Genomic DNA, 17,810 nt, shown 5'->3' with positions numbered 1-17,810 from the left:
TTAAGCAAGATTGTATATTAAATAAAGAATGTTAAAAAAAAAAAACAAACAAACAAAAAAAAGACACTAAGACCTTTGTTCAAGCCCTGGGTACTAAAATTTAAATTGTGATATTGTGTCCGCTAGTTATGTTCAGGGGATGGGGAAGTGGGTAGATATGGCGCTTCCAATGTACCTTTTCTTCAATAACCAAAGCCATTTGACAATTGAATTTATGACCAGTACACTGTATGTACTTCAAAGTGAAACAAAATTAGGGTATTTGACATATTTGAAGGATCATGCACAAGAGCATTTTGATATCATTTTTGTGGCCAGGGGGAACTTTTATTTCCAAAAAATTATTTTAAAAAAAGGCGCTCTCAATTTCCCACATGTGCCCCCCCCCCCCTTCCCTCAGTGTACCATGCTCATCTCCTCTTCCCTCCCCCTGAGCGCTCATCATGGGTTATCGTTTTTGCTTTATTTCGTTTCAGCTTGGTGAAGGAAACCCGGCATACATGAAATGGCTTAGCGACACTGTTGCTAAGCAGTGAACAAAAAAATAATGCTTAACTTCCCATTCCAGAAACCGTCAGAAAACTGTTAGTAAGGGATTGTCGGATCGTTTGGGCAGATGAATAGAAATAGCGTTATTTTGGAGAAGCATGGTTCTTTTTAAATAGTTTTCACCCAATAGGATATTTCTTATACAACTGACCGCCGCGAAATGCGCTTGTATTCATTGGTGCAATTTCCATCCACCTACCCAAACGATCCCATAATCCCTCACTCGCACCAGTCCCCCATAGTTTCTGGAGTTCCTTTCGATATATCAAAATTTAGCCTGACAGCGAGGCTGAGAGGACACGAACAAAGGAAATGAATTATCATGTTTATTCAAGCACTCGCTTGACAGCTAATTTACTTGAACTAGCGAAACCACTGTATGAGGTGCAATTCTTCTAATTGAGCCGGGTTGATTGATGCAAGCCCTCGCGTGAGCACGCCCCCGTTATCATGTTGCCATGGAGACCGCTAAAATACGCTGTTGAACTTGTCAGCGTGGAGCTGTGCCAACTTTATAGTCACGTGTCCTTCTACTCCTGTAATAACTGCTGTAGAGGCGACATGCCTTCTGGCGTAGAATTAAAGTCAGACCCCCATATAGACTGCAAGTAAAATGTAACGATGCAAATCATTACAAGCCAGAAACTAAGTTAATTTGGGAATTCTTTTGGCCAACACTTGAGTGCAGTTACTGTACTGACTTGCAATGACTAGTGCCAACTTTGATCGCAGTCAAATTTTCACGTAAATTAAGGAAATTCGTATCAAGTTTCAAGACCGTTTAGGCATCCAAGAGGAGTCGATGCAAGTTCTTTAGCTACAACGCTGGAAAAGGAAGCAAAAGGCCAACATTATTTTTCTGCAGTGGGATGGATGGGGAGAAGGGTTAGAGGGGTCAACCTGTCCCTGGAATTACCACGCCGTTCATTCGCGCTGCAAAACGTATATGACAATTAACCTTGAGCTTTGCTTCTAACGAAATTAGGCCAAAAAAAAAAAAAAACTTTGTGATCCACTTCATACAGAATGATGCCGGGAATTGGGAGGGCGTCTTTTGCTCAGTCACCAAGCCCTAGATATAACAGCTACAATGGTCCATCTTTTAGTTTGGTCACCATTTCGAGCCTGCATTGAAACAGCAAATTACGCGTTCAGTGCGCCTTATTACGAGTCTGATTGGCCACCCACGGTAGGTTGTAACGCAACATAATAGATGGCACTTCTAGACTTGCTTTCTGTTCTGTCAGGTTTACCACTAAACAATGAATAAACGAAGCAACTGTACCTTACCTAGCCTGAAGTGCAGGCGTTTTTATTTAATTATTACTATTATTTTTATTATTATTTTTTATCGGCGAGTGCCCCAGTAACAGTCGTTCGTTAATTGTGCCGCCATCTTGGATTTCAAAACGTAGACTCACGCCAGTCTTCTTAATTCTTGTCGTCATAATCCAAGATGACGGCACAGCATTGCACAAAGAAAATACTGCAACCTTACCTGCAAACCATGCGTTCCAGCAGGACTAGTTCCTCCACTACTACTTGCACTGTTTGGAGCCCAGACTCCAGAGCCAGCCCAGCCACCACTAAACCCAAACCCACCGAAAGGAGACTGGGATGGAGGAGTATAGTTTGCCTGCATTCCCGCTGTAGGGAAACTCGTTCCAAAGTTGGTAGGCCTGCAGTTCTCTCCAGCAGGAGGGGATGGCAGGGTGGGTGGGGATACGGTGCTACTTCCTGTACCGGTTAAGTGGTCCGTAGGTGTGGCACGGTGGTGATTTGGTGGCTTAATGACAGTTCTAGAGGATGGCTGATCTGCAAATTAAATATCAGTAAAAGGTTAATTATATTTAATTATAATAATTAGCTTATTAGACTGTCAATCCGATGGGCGGTGGTTTGAGGCTAGGATCGCATTTCATGAAGCTCTTCAGTTCTTGATTCGCATCTGTGCTCAGTATCGTTGGAATGCAAAAAAACCCTTTTGTTAAGAAACATCATCTAATGAATAAGGGTTTTCTTTGCGTAACTGCTTAAGTTGCGTATATAAGTGCGATGATCATTCACTTATTATTTCTTCTGCACTTCAAATGCATGAATTTTCATGTGTTTACTTTCAAAAATCACCTAGGACAACTGCTTCAAGGATCGCGCCCCAAGCAGCTAATTCCGAGGAAATAGTTAAACTCTTCGTTGCTTCATGCTACAAGAACAGGACCTATGAGCCATTTGGCTCGTTTCCGAATCCGTTGAATTAGACACCAACTTTACACACCTGGATGAGCAAGAGCTGCAGAGGTCAGAGGTACATTACATCCCGACTGAAAGAGTGAATACTGAGCCACTGTGGAAGAGGAGGATGGAACACATCCTGCCGTGGATTAAACAACATCTAATGGTCCCTTAAACAGTGAGCTGTGAGATAAACAATGCCATATACATGTTACTGCAAGTATTGTAATGTCAGACTCAAAAGGTTGCAGCAAAATAGCCACTGAAAACGTTTTTTAACCAGTGCAAAGATGCATGATGCATAAATGTAGTACTTTAAGACTTAAATTTATTTATTTATTATTTATTTATTTATTTATTTATTTATTTACCACGACATACAAACATAGAAAGTTACAATGAATAATAGACTAGGATTGTAGTACATAAGTTTAGAGTAAATAATAATAGTAAAAGAAGAAGTGAGAAGTGGCGAGGAGACCTCAAGAAATCCCCGGGCTTATACTGAGAGGTCTCCTCGGAGATATGTTAGGACTTTAGAACCAGTAAAGACATTGTATTGAGATTTTTTAACATACGGTAGTAAGACTATAAAGACATAACAGAGTCGGACGTTTCATGCAATTAACTGAGGAAATCAAGAAGCTTTCTTTTGAAGGTGAATAGACTAGGGGAAGACGTAATTGAAAAAATTACTGTGAAACATCTTAGCTGGTATCCTTAAGGCCGATTTAGACGGTCCAACTTTCACTTACTACTTTCGCATGCGATTTCTGTAGCGCGTAACCTGCAATCAGGCGTCTTTTTGTTTTGGGGAGGATATAATCGCACGTTATAGCGCGCCACTCGCGTACACAACTCTGCGGTGTCATTGAAAAAATCCTACGACATTTAACGTTAGTGTCGTGTAATTTTAAACAATTCGTAGCGTAAGCTTGTCGTCAACGTGTCGCATACATAAAGTCCTACCGTCTATATCGGGCTTTAGAATGTTAATTGTGGTTAACTACAACCTATCCTCAAACACTGATAATTTATTCGACCTCACAAAACTGTGCGATTAATTTGAAGTGCCTGCAATTTTACCCTTCCTACGTCTCTCGCAAGTATTTCTGATGATCTCCACGAAAGTGGAGGGCTAAAGTGTTTTGAGAATAGAGAAAAACAAACTGAATTCGGATTGACAAAATCTGTTACCGGTACCTTGTTTCAGCGAATGGTGTTCCTACTGGTGTTGTCTGCAAAGAAAAAATCGCGAGAATTAGCAAAGCAAGTTACAAAGCTTTTTCATGGGCAAACAACCCAACAAATCAATCAAAACTAAAAACAAAATACAATAAAATGGTCCTGACCATAAGCGAACATTTGACGATTGGTTATGATTTTACGCTAGCTGAGAAAGTGGTGTGATATTTTAACCACTAACGAAGAATAAACAACCGAACGCACATATGTACGGAATATTTCAATAAAAAAAAACAACCCAGAGCCAACAAGATAGTTACTGCAACTACACACTGAACTTTAGTCCTGCTGGGTTATTTCATCCTTAATTAAGAGCATTTCAAAAAGAAATAATCGGCATCATCATCATGATTTCCATGATCATATGTGCTTGGATAATAGGACGGGACCCTCATAGAGCGGTTTTCAATTGAGTGTCGAAAGTAATTTCGCGTTTGTTTTGGTTTCGCATTACTACGTTCTGTGATTGGTTGACAAAAGTCGCTTTCTTTCTCAACCAATTGGAATCCAAACCAAAACCAGTCTTTGCCGCACGCGTTTTCCCGCGCTTGGCGCTAGTTGCATGTATTTGTTTCGAATTCTGATTGGCTCGTTGTGTTGTTTACATCTGTTGTGATTGACCAGAGTAATTACTTTGGTTATCGTTTTACGACACTCAATTGGAAACCGCTCTATGTACTTGGATAATAGGACGGGACCCTCATAAAATTTACCTTGTTTAGATTGGGTAACGAAGCCAACAGCTTCCGTCCTGCTGATTCTAAATCAATGTCTTGAGGTGACTTGGGAGACGTTTCCTCTTGAGATGAGATCAGCTAGGCCAAAATAAAATAAACACTTCAAGTGAGGCAACATATCTGGGTACAAATACAGGGAAATAGAAAACAGCAAAAAAATTTTCCAATTTATCCTACACTATTTATAACAGTGTTGTCAAGTGCTTCTAAATATGGCCAGCTTCTAATGTTGGTTCAAAAGCCAAGGTAAATATTTAAGTTATTACCTCCTCAACAGGTGATGAAGTGTTAATCTTCTTGAAAGGAAAACTTGGACAGTCCAGTTACTAGGTCATCAACTTTAGATAGAATACTGCAAATCAAAATGAAAGTACAGACCCTTTCAGTGTAACGTGCATACAGGAGAATAGTTTCGACATGCTACATAAACAGCTGGGAGACCGTTTACACTATCCAGCTGGAAATTTTTCGATTATTGGCAAAAGAAACCATTGACCTGAAATGGGTGAAGAAATGCGTTGATCTTGCACGGCTCTCAGTTTACGGGGAAATTCATTGAAACGATTTGACCGCATTCGCTGGTCCGTAGAATTCGGCCGTTTTGTTCGCAAGGTGATAACATTCAGACAGTCCATTTATCAATCTCGGAATGGCTTCCTGATATTTCCCATGTCAGTTTGAAGATACATGTAAATTAACCCATCCTCGTCACCCAAAGGTGAGTTCCTGGTTACATGACATGTCCAAAGATACAATCCTGGTGAATATTTTCCGGGACAGATACGAACATAGCGTTTGCAGTGTACATCTATATTTTGGATATCTATAAACAGTCGCTATAAGGCTTGTGGGTGCTGTCATTGTGAATTTGTGGAAGCTCCCCTCCCCCAAGCAATGTTGATAGCCACTGAAATCACTCAGACTGTACATAAACACAGCAACATAACAATATTGCATGGGGGCGGGGGAAGGGGAGGTATTTCGAGTTGAATTTTGGAAATAGTCCCAATATTTTTGACCAGGATTGTAGTCGCTATGCACGAGACATTTAAAATGGCTCTAAGTCAGATTCCATTTGGGAGAGTAGCTCGGCACAGCTGGCGTAACGACCAAGACAGGATTGATACCTAGTTGGTTGAAAAATATATTTGCACCAGATCTCGAAAAACCAAAAGATGACCACAACAAAATAAGATTTAATTTTATGCTCAACGAGCCTAGTCTAAAAAGTTAAACCACGTTGATGAGTACGTGTTGTACAAAAGACTGGGATTGGCAACTGAAAGTAAAAAATAATGGTCATTTTGGGTTCTTTTATATGTACTCTGCTGGCAGAGATTTCAGTTTCTGGCAAGTCTTTTAGCATGTACGAAGTCGTTTGCGTCTCTAGTATTTCGCGTAGTCGGCTTGTCTAAAAGACTTGCCAGAAAGAAACCTCTGTTAGCAGGATATTTAATACGGAAACTTCTTGTCTAATCAGTTTAGGAGGGTTCCCCTCACCAGGGAGTGCTGCTTGCCAGGCGATTTCCAAGAGCAGATTCATCATCTGGTCTAGCCCTCTTCACGCTGTACGTTAGCTTCCTTCAAATTAAAACAAACAAATCAAACACGTTCTTAGCGACTACTCTTTAATCATTTAATCATTTAACCATCTTTAATCATACATGGAGGATATACAACTGTAACATGGTGGCGCATGGATATGAATTTTAATTTGACTCAAAATAAAATTCAATAGTTTACGAACGATTGCAGCGAGTAAAAAAATAAAAATCAAATCTTCAAGCCATCGTGTAATTTTCTTATTATTATACATCCCTCGCCATCTTTTTTACTAACTCTTTGCACAAAGAACCGTGAAAAGCGGGAAATGACGTCATCAATATCCTTTATTACTAGTGAGAATATGGAAAATAGGCCACTCGGGTCACGGATGTAGTTTCTTATGAATTTTACAAGTGGCGTATTTTCTAGTAAAACACTCGGGTATATATATATAATAAATAACGTGGCCTCTTACGTCTAGCCCAGTTAAATGATATGTCCGAATTCTGGCCTACAAGGATCTTTGATTTCCTCAACGCAGGTATTTACAACCGTTGTAAATGCCAGCGTTGAAGAAAACAAGATCTTTTAAATTTGCAAATCCATGTTTTGAACTCATTATTGCAATGAACACGGAGTTTCTCCTTTTTCTGTCATCCACGGCATCATCCACTATCCTGAGGATAAACCCCTTTTGAGTTGACTCACAGTTGACAAAGATATGGAGCATTAATTTTACTACTGTCTTCGGACATTGTGTCCTAAAACCAAAACCAAAGTAATTACTCTGGTCAATTACAAGAGATGTAACCAGGGAAAATGAGCCAATCAGAACTCCAAGTAACCAGCGCCAAGCGCGGGAAAATGCGTGCGAGCAAGTTATGATTGGTTTTGGTTTTCCTTCTCATTGGCTGAGAAAGTGGCGCGAGCTTTGCTCGCCAATCACAGAGCGGAGTAAAGCAAAACCAAAGCAATAAACACCAAATTACTTTCGACAGTCGATTGAAAAACGTTATACGTGTGAGCTACTACGTTTGAGGTACTTATAAACATACGGAATCCAGCCTTGGTGTTTGTTAGTGTCACATACCTTTGACTAACCCTGAGTGGAAGAAAACTCTGAAGCTCCCAGTCTTCATGGAGAGGTAGATCTATTAATATGTATAAAAAATGATGGATCAGAGAATGTTGTAGAGCTTATGTTGTAGAGCTAATCTGAGCGTTAGCGCAAGGCCTACAGGAACAAATTTCCTGTGACACACTTAAGTGTAACAAAGATATTTGCTTCAGTGTACGATACAGCAAACTCTACATTGGATGTTGAAAACTAATTTGTCTAAGTATCAGAAGTGACTTTGGACAGTGGAGTAGTAATAAGGCAAAGAGGTTTTTATAATAGATAGAAGGTATCAAACACAGTTGGAATTATTCACCTGTGCTCTTGAAAGTGTAATCTGTGTAGCATGGTGACGGTGTTTCAGCTGTAACAATCTCTGCATGTACCAAGTTGCATGGGCTCCACCCAGGTTTATCCTGTGCAACATGACATTGTAAATAGCAGTTTTAATTAATTTACCTAATATAGTGCATAGTGTCATCCCATTTTTGAAAAAGGCTCTACAACAAGCTCTACAAACAAGACAGGTCTGCATCACAGACGAAGAGTATTTGATTCCTAACATTAAACCTAATGTGAATACTAAAGACATACTTCAACAAAATGAAACGCAAGCCAATGTAGTTATTCTTTTGACCTGGAGAGAACTGTACCCATCTTAGAAGACATGCATACTTATTGATACTGTGTGTGTCACAAAGAGTTTTCCATACAGTATTAGGGCCTATTTACACTTTACAGTCCGACCAATCTGTCAACAGTGGAAGCACTAATAATGGCTTTACTAAAAATGATTGACAAGAGAAACACAATTTTGTTTATTTAATCTCTTTTTTCCAGTTTTACCTGTGGCAAAAATTTTTGGTGGTGCCTTTGAAGATCAACCCGTCTTGAACAAAATTTGTAAAGTTGCGACAAACCATCCACATTTGTAAGGCATTGATGATGATAGAAAATTCGTCTGAATAAACAGATTTTTTGCTAGTGCGGAAAGGACCTTAGCTTAGGGAGATATTATCTGTGCATAGAAACAGAAGAAGAGCAAAGACTAACATGAGATCTGTCTGCATTAAATAAAGAGGTATCCATTACTGGGGAGTTGGCAGTGCTTTACTAACCTCTTGCAGTTAGTGGCATCAAGTCTTCTACTAACAATGGGCAAAACATGACTGACTTGATAGCTTGATGACACTACCAGAGCAGTGACTGTTTCTATAAATAGGTAAGGTACAGTATTTAGAGGGAAAGTGTCACAGGGGTTTGCTATCATTTCAAAGACCTAAAAATGTATCTCTATTAAGAGAAACCAAACAATAACAGTCCAGTTCTGTTATAAATACATGTATTATTACACCCCAGCATACCAACTCTGTTGATGAGTGTTGCTGGGTACAGATGGACTTGGTCAGAATAAGTTGCACCCTAACTTTTTTCAAGTTCTCCTATTTTCATTTCCAAATGAATAATTTATTGTTCCTTCCCTGAATTCAGTAGATTTCTCAAGCTCTTAGCGTTCTTGAAGTGTGTGCAGTGTTGCATGATTTTCTCCAAAAAGGCCAAAATCCCTTTGACACTGACTGAGTCAAGCAAAGGATTCTACTGAATGCCAGATAAATAATAGTCCAGGCAATGTAGTTGTATTGAACATATTGCCACTCCAATAATATTATAAGCCCCTCCAAGAATTAGTCTCCACCCCCCACCCCATCAGTTAGTTGAGGGAGGGGTAAGACGGACACTTTAAAATCAGATATGGATTTCTTTTTCCTCGTATTTTATTAATAATAATAATAATAATAATAATAATAATAATACTAATAATAATAATAATTATAATAATAATGATAATAATAATGATAATAATAATAACAACTTTATTTTAGTGTCAATCTTCTAGCTAGCCTATAATTAGCTTACTAATCAGCGACACTATCCTAACAGGACCCTCTCTGATATCAGTGTTGTTTTACATGCTCAGACAGGGATTATCCTGACAGTGTATAAAAATACACATACAGTAGTTTTTAATTATTATCAGTATGATTATTGTTACTATGACCAATAGGAAATTGTACTATCACTATGTAAATTTTAGCAGTTGAAAAAAAGAATGATACAATACTCACCTGAATCTGGAATGTTGTTATACAAACTAAACAGGCTGTCAACGCCATATGCCACACTTGGAACATTGTAACACTCAAACAACAGCTCAGACATGGCTGTAATTATACAAACAATGCATTATTACACTGTACCAAAATGTTTGCATTCAATAAGACTGAAATAAAAAAACATGATAAATTATTAATGAAATTATATCAACATTGTTAATTTTCTTGCAAATATCTTTTTGGAGTTCACTTACATTGCCGACAGTAGTTAGGGTTACACACAGGTTCTGTCAGAACAATGGGATGATTGACACTTCCTTGAGTGTTGATTCCAAGGTGACTGAACACATGATCAAACACTTGTTCCTGAAAAAAAAAAAATTAGGCATCTACTGACATGTCCATGTAATAAAATCTATATAGAGGGATACCAACTTATCATTGTTCACTACAATATCAAAATAACACTGGGACTGGTATTATTAATTAGCACAGTCACGTTTCTTCCTACTATGATAAACTTTGAGCCTGAGAAAAGGTAGTCTACATTGATCAGGTGTTTTCACTGACAAAACAAAGCAGAAATGCATAATGATTTATTACCCATGCTACAATTAGATCTGTATTTCTGCACTTTGTGAGAAATAAAAACACAAAATAGTCAAGAGACATCTCAGCATTAATTAGAACTTTTTAAGATCTTTGAAGAGCCAACATGAATCTCATTACAAGTACAGTATCTGCTGTGGTTCAAAATGGTTTTTTGGATTGAAAATTTTCAAATCAGTTTGATTTTTATTTCCCTTTGTCTCAGACTACGGTAATGAATATTGCACAAAGGAAAATAAAAATTAAACTGGTTTGAATAATTTTAAACCCCAACTGAACATATCCATTACCTGACACTCATAGTGTGTGACCACGTCTCTATCAAACTGAGTGCGTAACGCCCATCTGACCATCTCAAGATTGCCAATATCATTTCCAACAGAGTAGCTGTTTCCAGAAGAGTCACCATCCTATTAAAAATGAGTAATTGCCACAAATAATGTATTCTTACAGCATGTTTACACGGAGGTACATGTACATGTAGGGTAGTAACCCTCCTACATGTAGAAGGGTTACCCTTCTAGGAGGGTTATAACCCTCCTCTATTGTTTTTCCCAGTTGTGTTTTCATGTGAGGTAGAGTTACCCTAGGAGAAGGCTAACCCTATCTGCTTGCTAGGGTTACCCTTCTAGGAGGGTCAACTTTTTCTTTATTTAAGCCATGAAAAGGCTCGAGGTAGGGTTACCCTCCTAGGATGGTTAAGTTTATGTGATCAGATTACCGTCACATTCCCGCCAACTATAAACATGGCTTCGTGTGGTTACAAACTTGGAGAATTAGTTGGAGCACTATCCTGACAAGAGTGCAAATCCAAGCACAAACGATACAGAAAGTCAGGACAACAGTCAGGGCAACAGCTTGGTGGCTGAAATAGAACAAGAGTTTGATAGATGGATCTGCACTTAATCAGCCACACAATAGATTGAAAGGGAAAAGAAAAGCGGCCAATCGACCAGACTCTTCATCAAAAAAGGTGAAGAAATGGACTAGATGCCTGAAGCCGTGGAACTGCTTCTCAAATATATCAAAGAGTACAAGACGAAGTGCTACCATGCAATGGCTTCAGGTTTCCACAACTTTGTTGGCAGATATAGCCCTTGGGATAACCCTACACATGTAACGGAGGGCTATCTTTTGACCCTTCTAAAAGGGTAACCCTTCTAGGAGGGTTACCCTCCCTCCATGTTAACAGGCCCTTAGTTTGATATTAAAGATGACATGCTTTAGTCATCAAGTCTTTAAAATTTAATGGTTTGTCATGAATGCAAACTCTCAAATAGAAGAAAGATCCTTACAGTTAGAGGATGCAAACTCTGACTCAAAATTTAGAGACTAGTTTGCTGGTTACCTTGTTAATACTGAAGTCTAACAGCGGCCAACAAATTGCTTTAATTAGTTTTGGAAAGCGTGACTTTAGCACAAACCTGATTCTGTTGAAACATACAGGTGAGTTAAATGTAACAGAAATTTATGTCATAATAGGGAAACTTGTACCCTTGTTTACTGAGTAATTTACTCTTTAGTCCATCTAATAGCCTTACCTTCTTTCCCCTTGCCTTTGCAACCAGGTTTCGAAAGATCAGTCTTGGTTTGTTGTCGATGGCCCACCCAGCTCGACAATAATGTCCACCTGAGTGACAAATGAAAGGCAAATTAATATTAACAGTTGAGAGAATGAGAGCACAACCAACCTGGGCAAGGACAAAACATGGACCTGGGATCCATGGACCCCACTTTTGAACAGGGCCAATGGACCTCTTATATCGACCTACTCAATGGACCCCCGCTTTGTTGTTCCTGGTATTGTTATTGTTGTTTTTTGTGGTAAGAAAATAGGGGGTCCAAAAGGGGAATCCATCTTTTGTCCTTTGCAGATTTGATAAATATGCTTTTTGTTGTTTTAGCTCACATTCACCACATTTTTGCAGAACTAAATAAATCCACACCAGCACTTCATATCATGTCACACCAATAAAGTAACCACCCTCTAAAAAAAGGTACAGAGTCAGTACAAACTGGCCAGACGGTATCCTGTCAACTCGCCTACGTGCAAACTCGCCTACGAATGAAGTCGCCTACAACTTGTCAGCTCGCCTACATAGGCGACTTTGCTTGCTGACGTAGGGGAGTCCACTTAAGTAATGTATGCCTTTTATAACTTTATGTTCTATCTATTGTAACTGGTTCTTTAATCCATGAACCAAAACAAGCGTGCTGTATTCTAAATTCGCCTACGTGGGCGAGTTCACCAGTAGGCGTAGGCGAGTTGGCAAAGGCAAGTTGACCGGTAACCGGCCAGACTACCATCTACTGGTTCAACTTGCATTGACTCTATTAAGCTAAACTATACAAAATTAATATGAGAAACATGTACATTCTAAAAGTACTAACCATTGTCAATAATAAGTGGAACAGCATTGTCCCTAATGCTCGGTGAATAGTCATAAAAACATTCTGGTGATGTTTCACAGTCTTGAAACCTGAATATACGATCATCTGTAAAATCTAAGGACGGAATGTAAAATACAGATCAAAAAAATGTAAATCAGAACTGAAAATTACACCACCAAATAATGATGTTTTGAGTGCTTTTTCACTTAGAATATAAGTAGTACTTTTAAATTGTTCAAGGAAACCTCAAATTCTCCATAAACGATTCAATTCAATTCAATTCGTTTATTTTGCCATTAACCAAACAATACAACATAAATACGTTATAGATGACACACAATATTCTTACTATTACAATGTTCATACTTAACTATTTACAATATTAAATTTGTTAAAGGCTAGGAAGCCGGGGGCCTATTAACTATAGGCTTCCTAGAACTATAGGATAAACCATAGAAGTTAAGGGTACTGATTGAAAATTCCAATTAAATTTTTTTTAAAAGAAGAAAAAAAAGAAAAGATTCCTCTAGCATAAACATTGGCGGGTGCTTGAAAGTCTAAAAAGTCCCATAACCCGAAATCACACTGTCAGATCGACTTCATCCCAGCTTTCGATTCGTCTTTTTGGCGATAATGTAAACAAAAGCCATTTGAAAATCATGCAAAACTTTTTTCATATAACCTAAAACTTTCATAAAAGGTGGTAATTTTTCGAAAACTCTTTCTCGCTTTTGAACGGATCGATCTCACTTTATTATGCGATACTTACCATTATCGTCCGCCATTTTCTTTTTGAGACGTCTATATAACAGTACAGCGGCAGTTGAATACTTTGTATATGATGACGCACATTGTACCGCGGAGGCGCTATGAGCGATCAGGCGTCTTTTTCGGGGGAACGCGAAAGTTTTCCCGACCGCCGACTCTCGCGCTGCCACACTTTCACGTTCCCCCGAAAAAAAAAAGCCTGATCGCAGATTATAACGACGGTAAAAGGCCTCGAAACTAGTGTCTTAGTTTGAAGACCGGAATCATTTTGGGTCCAGACCCATACCCAGTTATGAAATGAAATGAAATGAGTACTTGTAACGCGCATTTTAACATGACGTGATGATCAAATGCGCGAGCAGTTACCCACCCAACCATGAGAGTATGCACACAAAGACCAGACCACAACACCGGGAACTACATCCCCTACTTTTGCGAACAGTGAGTGGGTTCTTTAACGTCCCACAGAGTTATTTACAAACAAGGATTGTGAGACGGGGCCTACGGTTTATCGTCCTTATCCGAGAAGACTAGAAAGTCCAACATTTGCAGATGGCAGAGCAAAGGCAGCACTTTCTCCTCAGTTATTTAACAACAACAACAACAACAACAACAACAACAACAACAACTTTATTTAAGTCTCAATCTGAATAGCCGAGCACGAGTGCCCTACTAATTGGGGAGACTAACAAAAAATGTAAAGTAAAATCTATTCAACTAAGATTAAGTAAAGTTAAGAAAACCTAATAATTAATTATCATTAATTAACACCTAAAAAATTATTTATTTGACAATTAACTAGATAGATGAACAGCAAGAACAACGCATACATCCGTCGTCCAACAGAGAGCTGACGTCAAACTTTCTTATAGCGATTTTAAAGTTGTTCAAAGTTTTTGCGGATCTAATGTTTTTAGGCAGTTTTCCCCATAATTTTGGTCCAAGGTAGCGCAGGGAATGTTGACCATATGTTACTGTATTAAATCTGGGAATACTAAAATCAGTTTGTCTTAAGGAATGAGAAGTGCTATGAGTATCAAAAATGTTGCTAATATAGGCTGGACATATTTTGTGTTTGACTTTATACATAAGGGTGCATACATCTTGCAGGCGTCTGTTCTTTAGTGTTGGCAGCTGGGCCCTCTTGAGTAATTCTGCGTAGGTCGCGTGATGGTCTTTATACACAGCCCTTAAGCCTCTCTCTTGGAGTGATTCTATTTTGCGCTTTGCGCGAATCGCTGGCTTTACAAAATTGCCAAACTAATTGACAATACGTCAAGTAGGGTAGAATCGCTGTTTTAAACAGCACTAGTTTGGCACTTGTAGGAATTAGATTTCTTAGTCGCATAAACACTCCTGTCCTTTGGCTGGCCTTCTTGCAGATTGAACTGATATGATCAGTGAAGTTAAGGTTCGAGTCAAGGATTACACCTGAGAGTTCGAGCTTATCTACTCTTTTTATCACTTCATTGTTCACACAAACTGTGTGTGTGACATCGTTTTTGTCTAAACTGTCACCAATGTTCATAGTGTGATACTTTTTAAGATTCCCAGCCAGAAGGTTGGAGTCGTACCAGTTAGTGGCATTGCGCGCAGTTTCTCTAAGCTCCAAGGTAACATTAGATCGATAGTTTCCGACGTGGAACATCTGATGGTCGTCTGCGTACATTGACAAGCCCGATTTAACGAAAAGGCATAAATCATTTTGAAATATATTCCACATCAGTGGACCCAGGGCAGAGCCCTGGGGGCAGCCTCGACTGATCGTCCTGGACGAGCTTGTGTGATTGCCAATTTTGACTCGATATTTCCGGTCGCATAACTAGCTGTTCAAAAGCTGTATCATGCCTTCCTGGAAGCCATATGCTTTGAGCTTGCTAAGTAGCAGTGGTGGATGGAGCGAATCAAACGCCTTAGACATATCAGTAGATAAGATAGCAACATCGAGTCTACTGTCCCTCGCTCGTTTCCATTCTTCTACCAAGTTTATTAAGGTCGTTTCACAGCTATGTGCTTTTCGATAGGCAGAGGATTGTTCATAAATATTAGCTTGAAAGGCAGTTGACACTTGCATGCCAATAAGTTGCTCAAACACTTTGTCCACGCATGGTAATACCGTAATGGGTCTGTAGTTTTCTTTAGAACACTTATCCTCTTTTTTGTAAATAGGAGTCCAAACACCACGCTTCCAGTCGCTCGGCCATACACATTCCGAATACATGAGTTAAAAAGGTCAGCAAGTGGTTGAGATAATTCCTCAGCTCCTATTCTCATAATTTTTGCTGGAATGCCATCGCAGCCGGTAGCCTTATTCGTGTCCAGTGACTCTAGGACAGTTTTGACGTGACCTTGAGTGACAGGTGTTACGTCACTGATCGTAGTAAAGTCCTTTCTTTCCTGTCGAATTCTTTGGATGCTTGGGTGGTTATCAAAGTCGTCCGTTGATGACAACTGGGCACCAGTACCGCCTATATCATCAGCTATTGTTGCGAAATGACTGACAAACACTTCAGCAACTTTTTTCTGGTCTCTTACGAGCGTTCCGTCTACAATTAACTTAATCTCCCCGTTTTTTGCATTCCCCTTTGTGTTGAGAAACGGTCTGAAAGTTTTAAAGAAGTCTCTTGGTCTGGTCTTGAGATCTTGGGCTTTTTTCTTCCAATATTCTCTGATGGCAATTCTTCTTTGTTTAGTTGCTTCATTTCTAGCTTTTCGCTTGAGCTCCCAGTTCTCTTGCGTTTTATTTTTCAGGAATTTTGCCGTAGCCCTACGTTTTGCTCTGATGGCTCTTTTCCATTCAGAAGTCATGAATGGAACGTCTGTGTCTCGAACTCTCATTGTTTTGATTGGTGCCAAATCATTTAGAATAGCATTCATAAGCAAATTCCAGGCGTGTGCCTGATCATCAACTTCGTCAAACAGGTGACAAATATGCCATGGAGCAGTTGATAGGCATTGCTTGAATAAACTAGGCTCAAAGTGTTTGTAGCTCCGAGCTGTGATGATTCAAGGCTTGCTTAGATTGAGTCTCTCCTTTAAGACACCGTAGATGAGGGCATGATCGCTTAGCGACGGATAGTAATTTCCAAAATGTTTAAAGAGTTCTGGCTTATTGCTAAGTAACACGTCGATCAAGGTTTCCGTGATCATAGCACCTTGATTCTCTACTCTTGTGGGTTTTGTAATTAAACATTCGAAACCTTGTTCATTTTCCAAATCCAGTAGGATTTTTCCCTCGGGCTTGTCAGGGCGCAATCTGTCTAGATTTAAGTCCCCAATTACTATCACAGAGTTGCCTTGGAGGCTGGCCCAGTTACAGACGTGACTGAGTTCGTTTTCAAGAAGTAATCGGTAGTCGCCGCACACAGATCTAGGGGGACGATACACACCGAGAATAATAATATTTCCAAAGACAGTCTTCATTTCCAGTGCTATGAGTTCGAGTGCTTTGTAATGCTTATCTGGTTTAATTTAAGCCTTTTCTCAGGTAGGAGAGATGATACCAGAACCATTATACCTCCGCCGCCCTTTTTTCTATCTTTTCGGTAAAGTACGTAGCCAGGGATAGAAAATTGCTCGTCAGGATAGCTAGCGTCAATCTTTGTTTCACTGACAAACACTATATGAGCGCTTATCTTGTTGATGGTTGCAGCTAGTTCTTCAAACTTGTTCTGAATGCTGTTGATATTTAGATGGCAAACCAACAGTTCCTTGTTATTAGTACTTCTTCTTAGTGATTCAAGCCGCGCGTTGTCGGTTGAATCGCTTGGCGAAGATCGCTCGAACTCTTCTTGAAGTGAGGTGTGATTATCCTCGATAAACAAAGCCTCAAGCGTAGAGTTACCAAAGTCATAAAACGGTAAATCCGTCAGACAGGTCGTGGACACACACATTGGACAAATCCAAGTGGAGCATGTAGACTTCTGTATCCGTTTGTATTCACTGGGCTTGATGTTTCCGCACTTTATATGGGTTCGACCTTTGCACTGATCACAATGGATAACACGGTGATTACGTGCAAGTGTCCTCGAGCATACATTGCATTTCTTTGGTCCTGGGTTTGGACTTATGTCCCCACTAACCTGAAGTCGACATAGCTGAAACGTTGAGGTCGAGTTGGGATAACGCATTACTCTCGAGGAGAGATACGTAGTTCGACGAGGATTTTGTATATGTTGGTTCGAGCCATGTGCAGCGAAGATGAGCAGATTAGGACTATAGTATTCCGTAGAACGATAGTTGATAGCATTGTTGACATTCCCTATTCCTTTCGGGTTAGTTTGAACATCGTTTAGAGGGCCGAACAGGTAAAGAACAACTAAAATATGATATAAGATGACAGAGTTCAGAAAACCATGTCTGGTCGCCATGTTGGTCACGTGTAACCTAAGTGTTTGTTCGGCCGGGGTTTGAACCCGCGACCTCCCGCACGGTAGTCCGGCACTCTACCAACTGAGCTATAAACCGGTCGGCGGTTATGCCGTCACATAGGGGACAAAATCG

At 39.6% G+C, this 17,810-nt stretch overlaps 2 protein-coding genes across 4 annotated transcripts; both read right to left on the bottom strand.

Moving 5' to 3' along the window:
- Positions 1 to 862: 862 nt before the first annotated feature.
- Positions 863 to 3,487, bottom strand: LOC146463915 (uncharacterized). Its single transcript, XM_085084015.1, has 4 exons — positions 3,478 to 3,487; positions 2,825 to 2,920; positions 2,048 to 2,364; positions 863 to 1,151 (listed from the first exon to the last, which is right to left on the bottom strand). Exons 1-4 carry the CDS (start codon positions 3,485 to 3,487, stop codon positions 1,080 to 1,082), a joined length of 495 nt encoding a protein of 164 aa, XP_084940141.1. The 3' UTR covers positions 863 to 1,079.
- LOC146463914 (actin-related protein 5-like) lies at positions 2,830 to 13,495 on the bottom strand. 3 transcript variants are annotated; one of them, XM_085083934.1, is made up of 14 exons: positions 13,309 to 13,491; positions 12,540 to 12,653; positions 11,690 to 11,778; positions 10,439 to 10,558; positions 9,794 to 9,905; positions 9,552 to 9,647; positions 8,544 to 8,637; positions 7,742 to 7,841; positions 7,399 to 7,459; positions 6,264 to 6,344; positions 5,030 to 5,115; positions 4,740 to 4,841; positions 3,979 to 4,019; positions 2,871 to 2,964 (listed from the first exon to the last, which is right to left on the bottom strand). In XM_085083934.1, the coding sequence occupies exons 1-10, from the start codon at positions 13,322 to 13,324 to the stop codon at positions 6,337 to 6,339; spliced, it is 810 nt and encodes a 269-aa protein (XP_084940060.1). In that variant the 5' UTR covers positions 13,325 to 13,491; the 3' UTR covers positions 2,871 to 2,964; positions 3,979 to 4,019; positions 4,740 to 4,841; positions 5,030 to 5,115; positions 6,264 to 6,336. The 3 variants fall into 3 exon arrangements, with proteins under 3 accessions (XP_084940062.1, XP_084940061.1, XP_084940060.1); XM_085083935.1 differs by lacking the exon at positions 3,979 to 4,019 and having other exon boundaries at positions 2,859 to 2,964; XM_085083936.1 differs by lacking the exons at positions 4,740 to 4,841; positions 5,030 to 5,115; positions 6,264 to 6,344; positions 7,399 to 7,459; positions 7,742 to 7,841 and having other exon boundaries at positions 2,830 to 2,964; positions 3,985 to 4,019; positions 13,309 to 13,495.
- Positions 13,496 to 17,810: the final 4,315 nt, after the last annotated feature.

Source organism: Pavona decussata, unplaced genomic scaffold, assembly GCF_977016875.1.
Source record: "Pavona decussata unplaced genomic scaffold, jaPavDecu1.1 SCAFFOLD_174, whole genome shotgun sequence".
Classification (NCBI taxonomy): Eukaryota; Metazoa; Cnidaria; class Anthozoa; order Scleractinia; family Agariciidae; genus Pavona; species Pavona decussata.
Note: the sequence above shows the minus strand (reverse complement) of the source record. Positions and strands in the feature narration are given on the sequence as shown.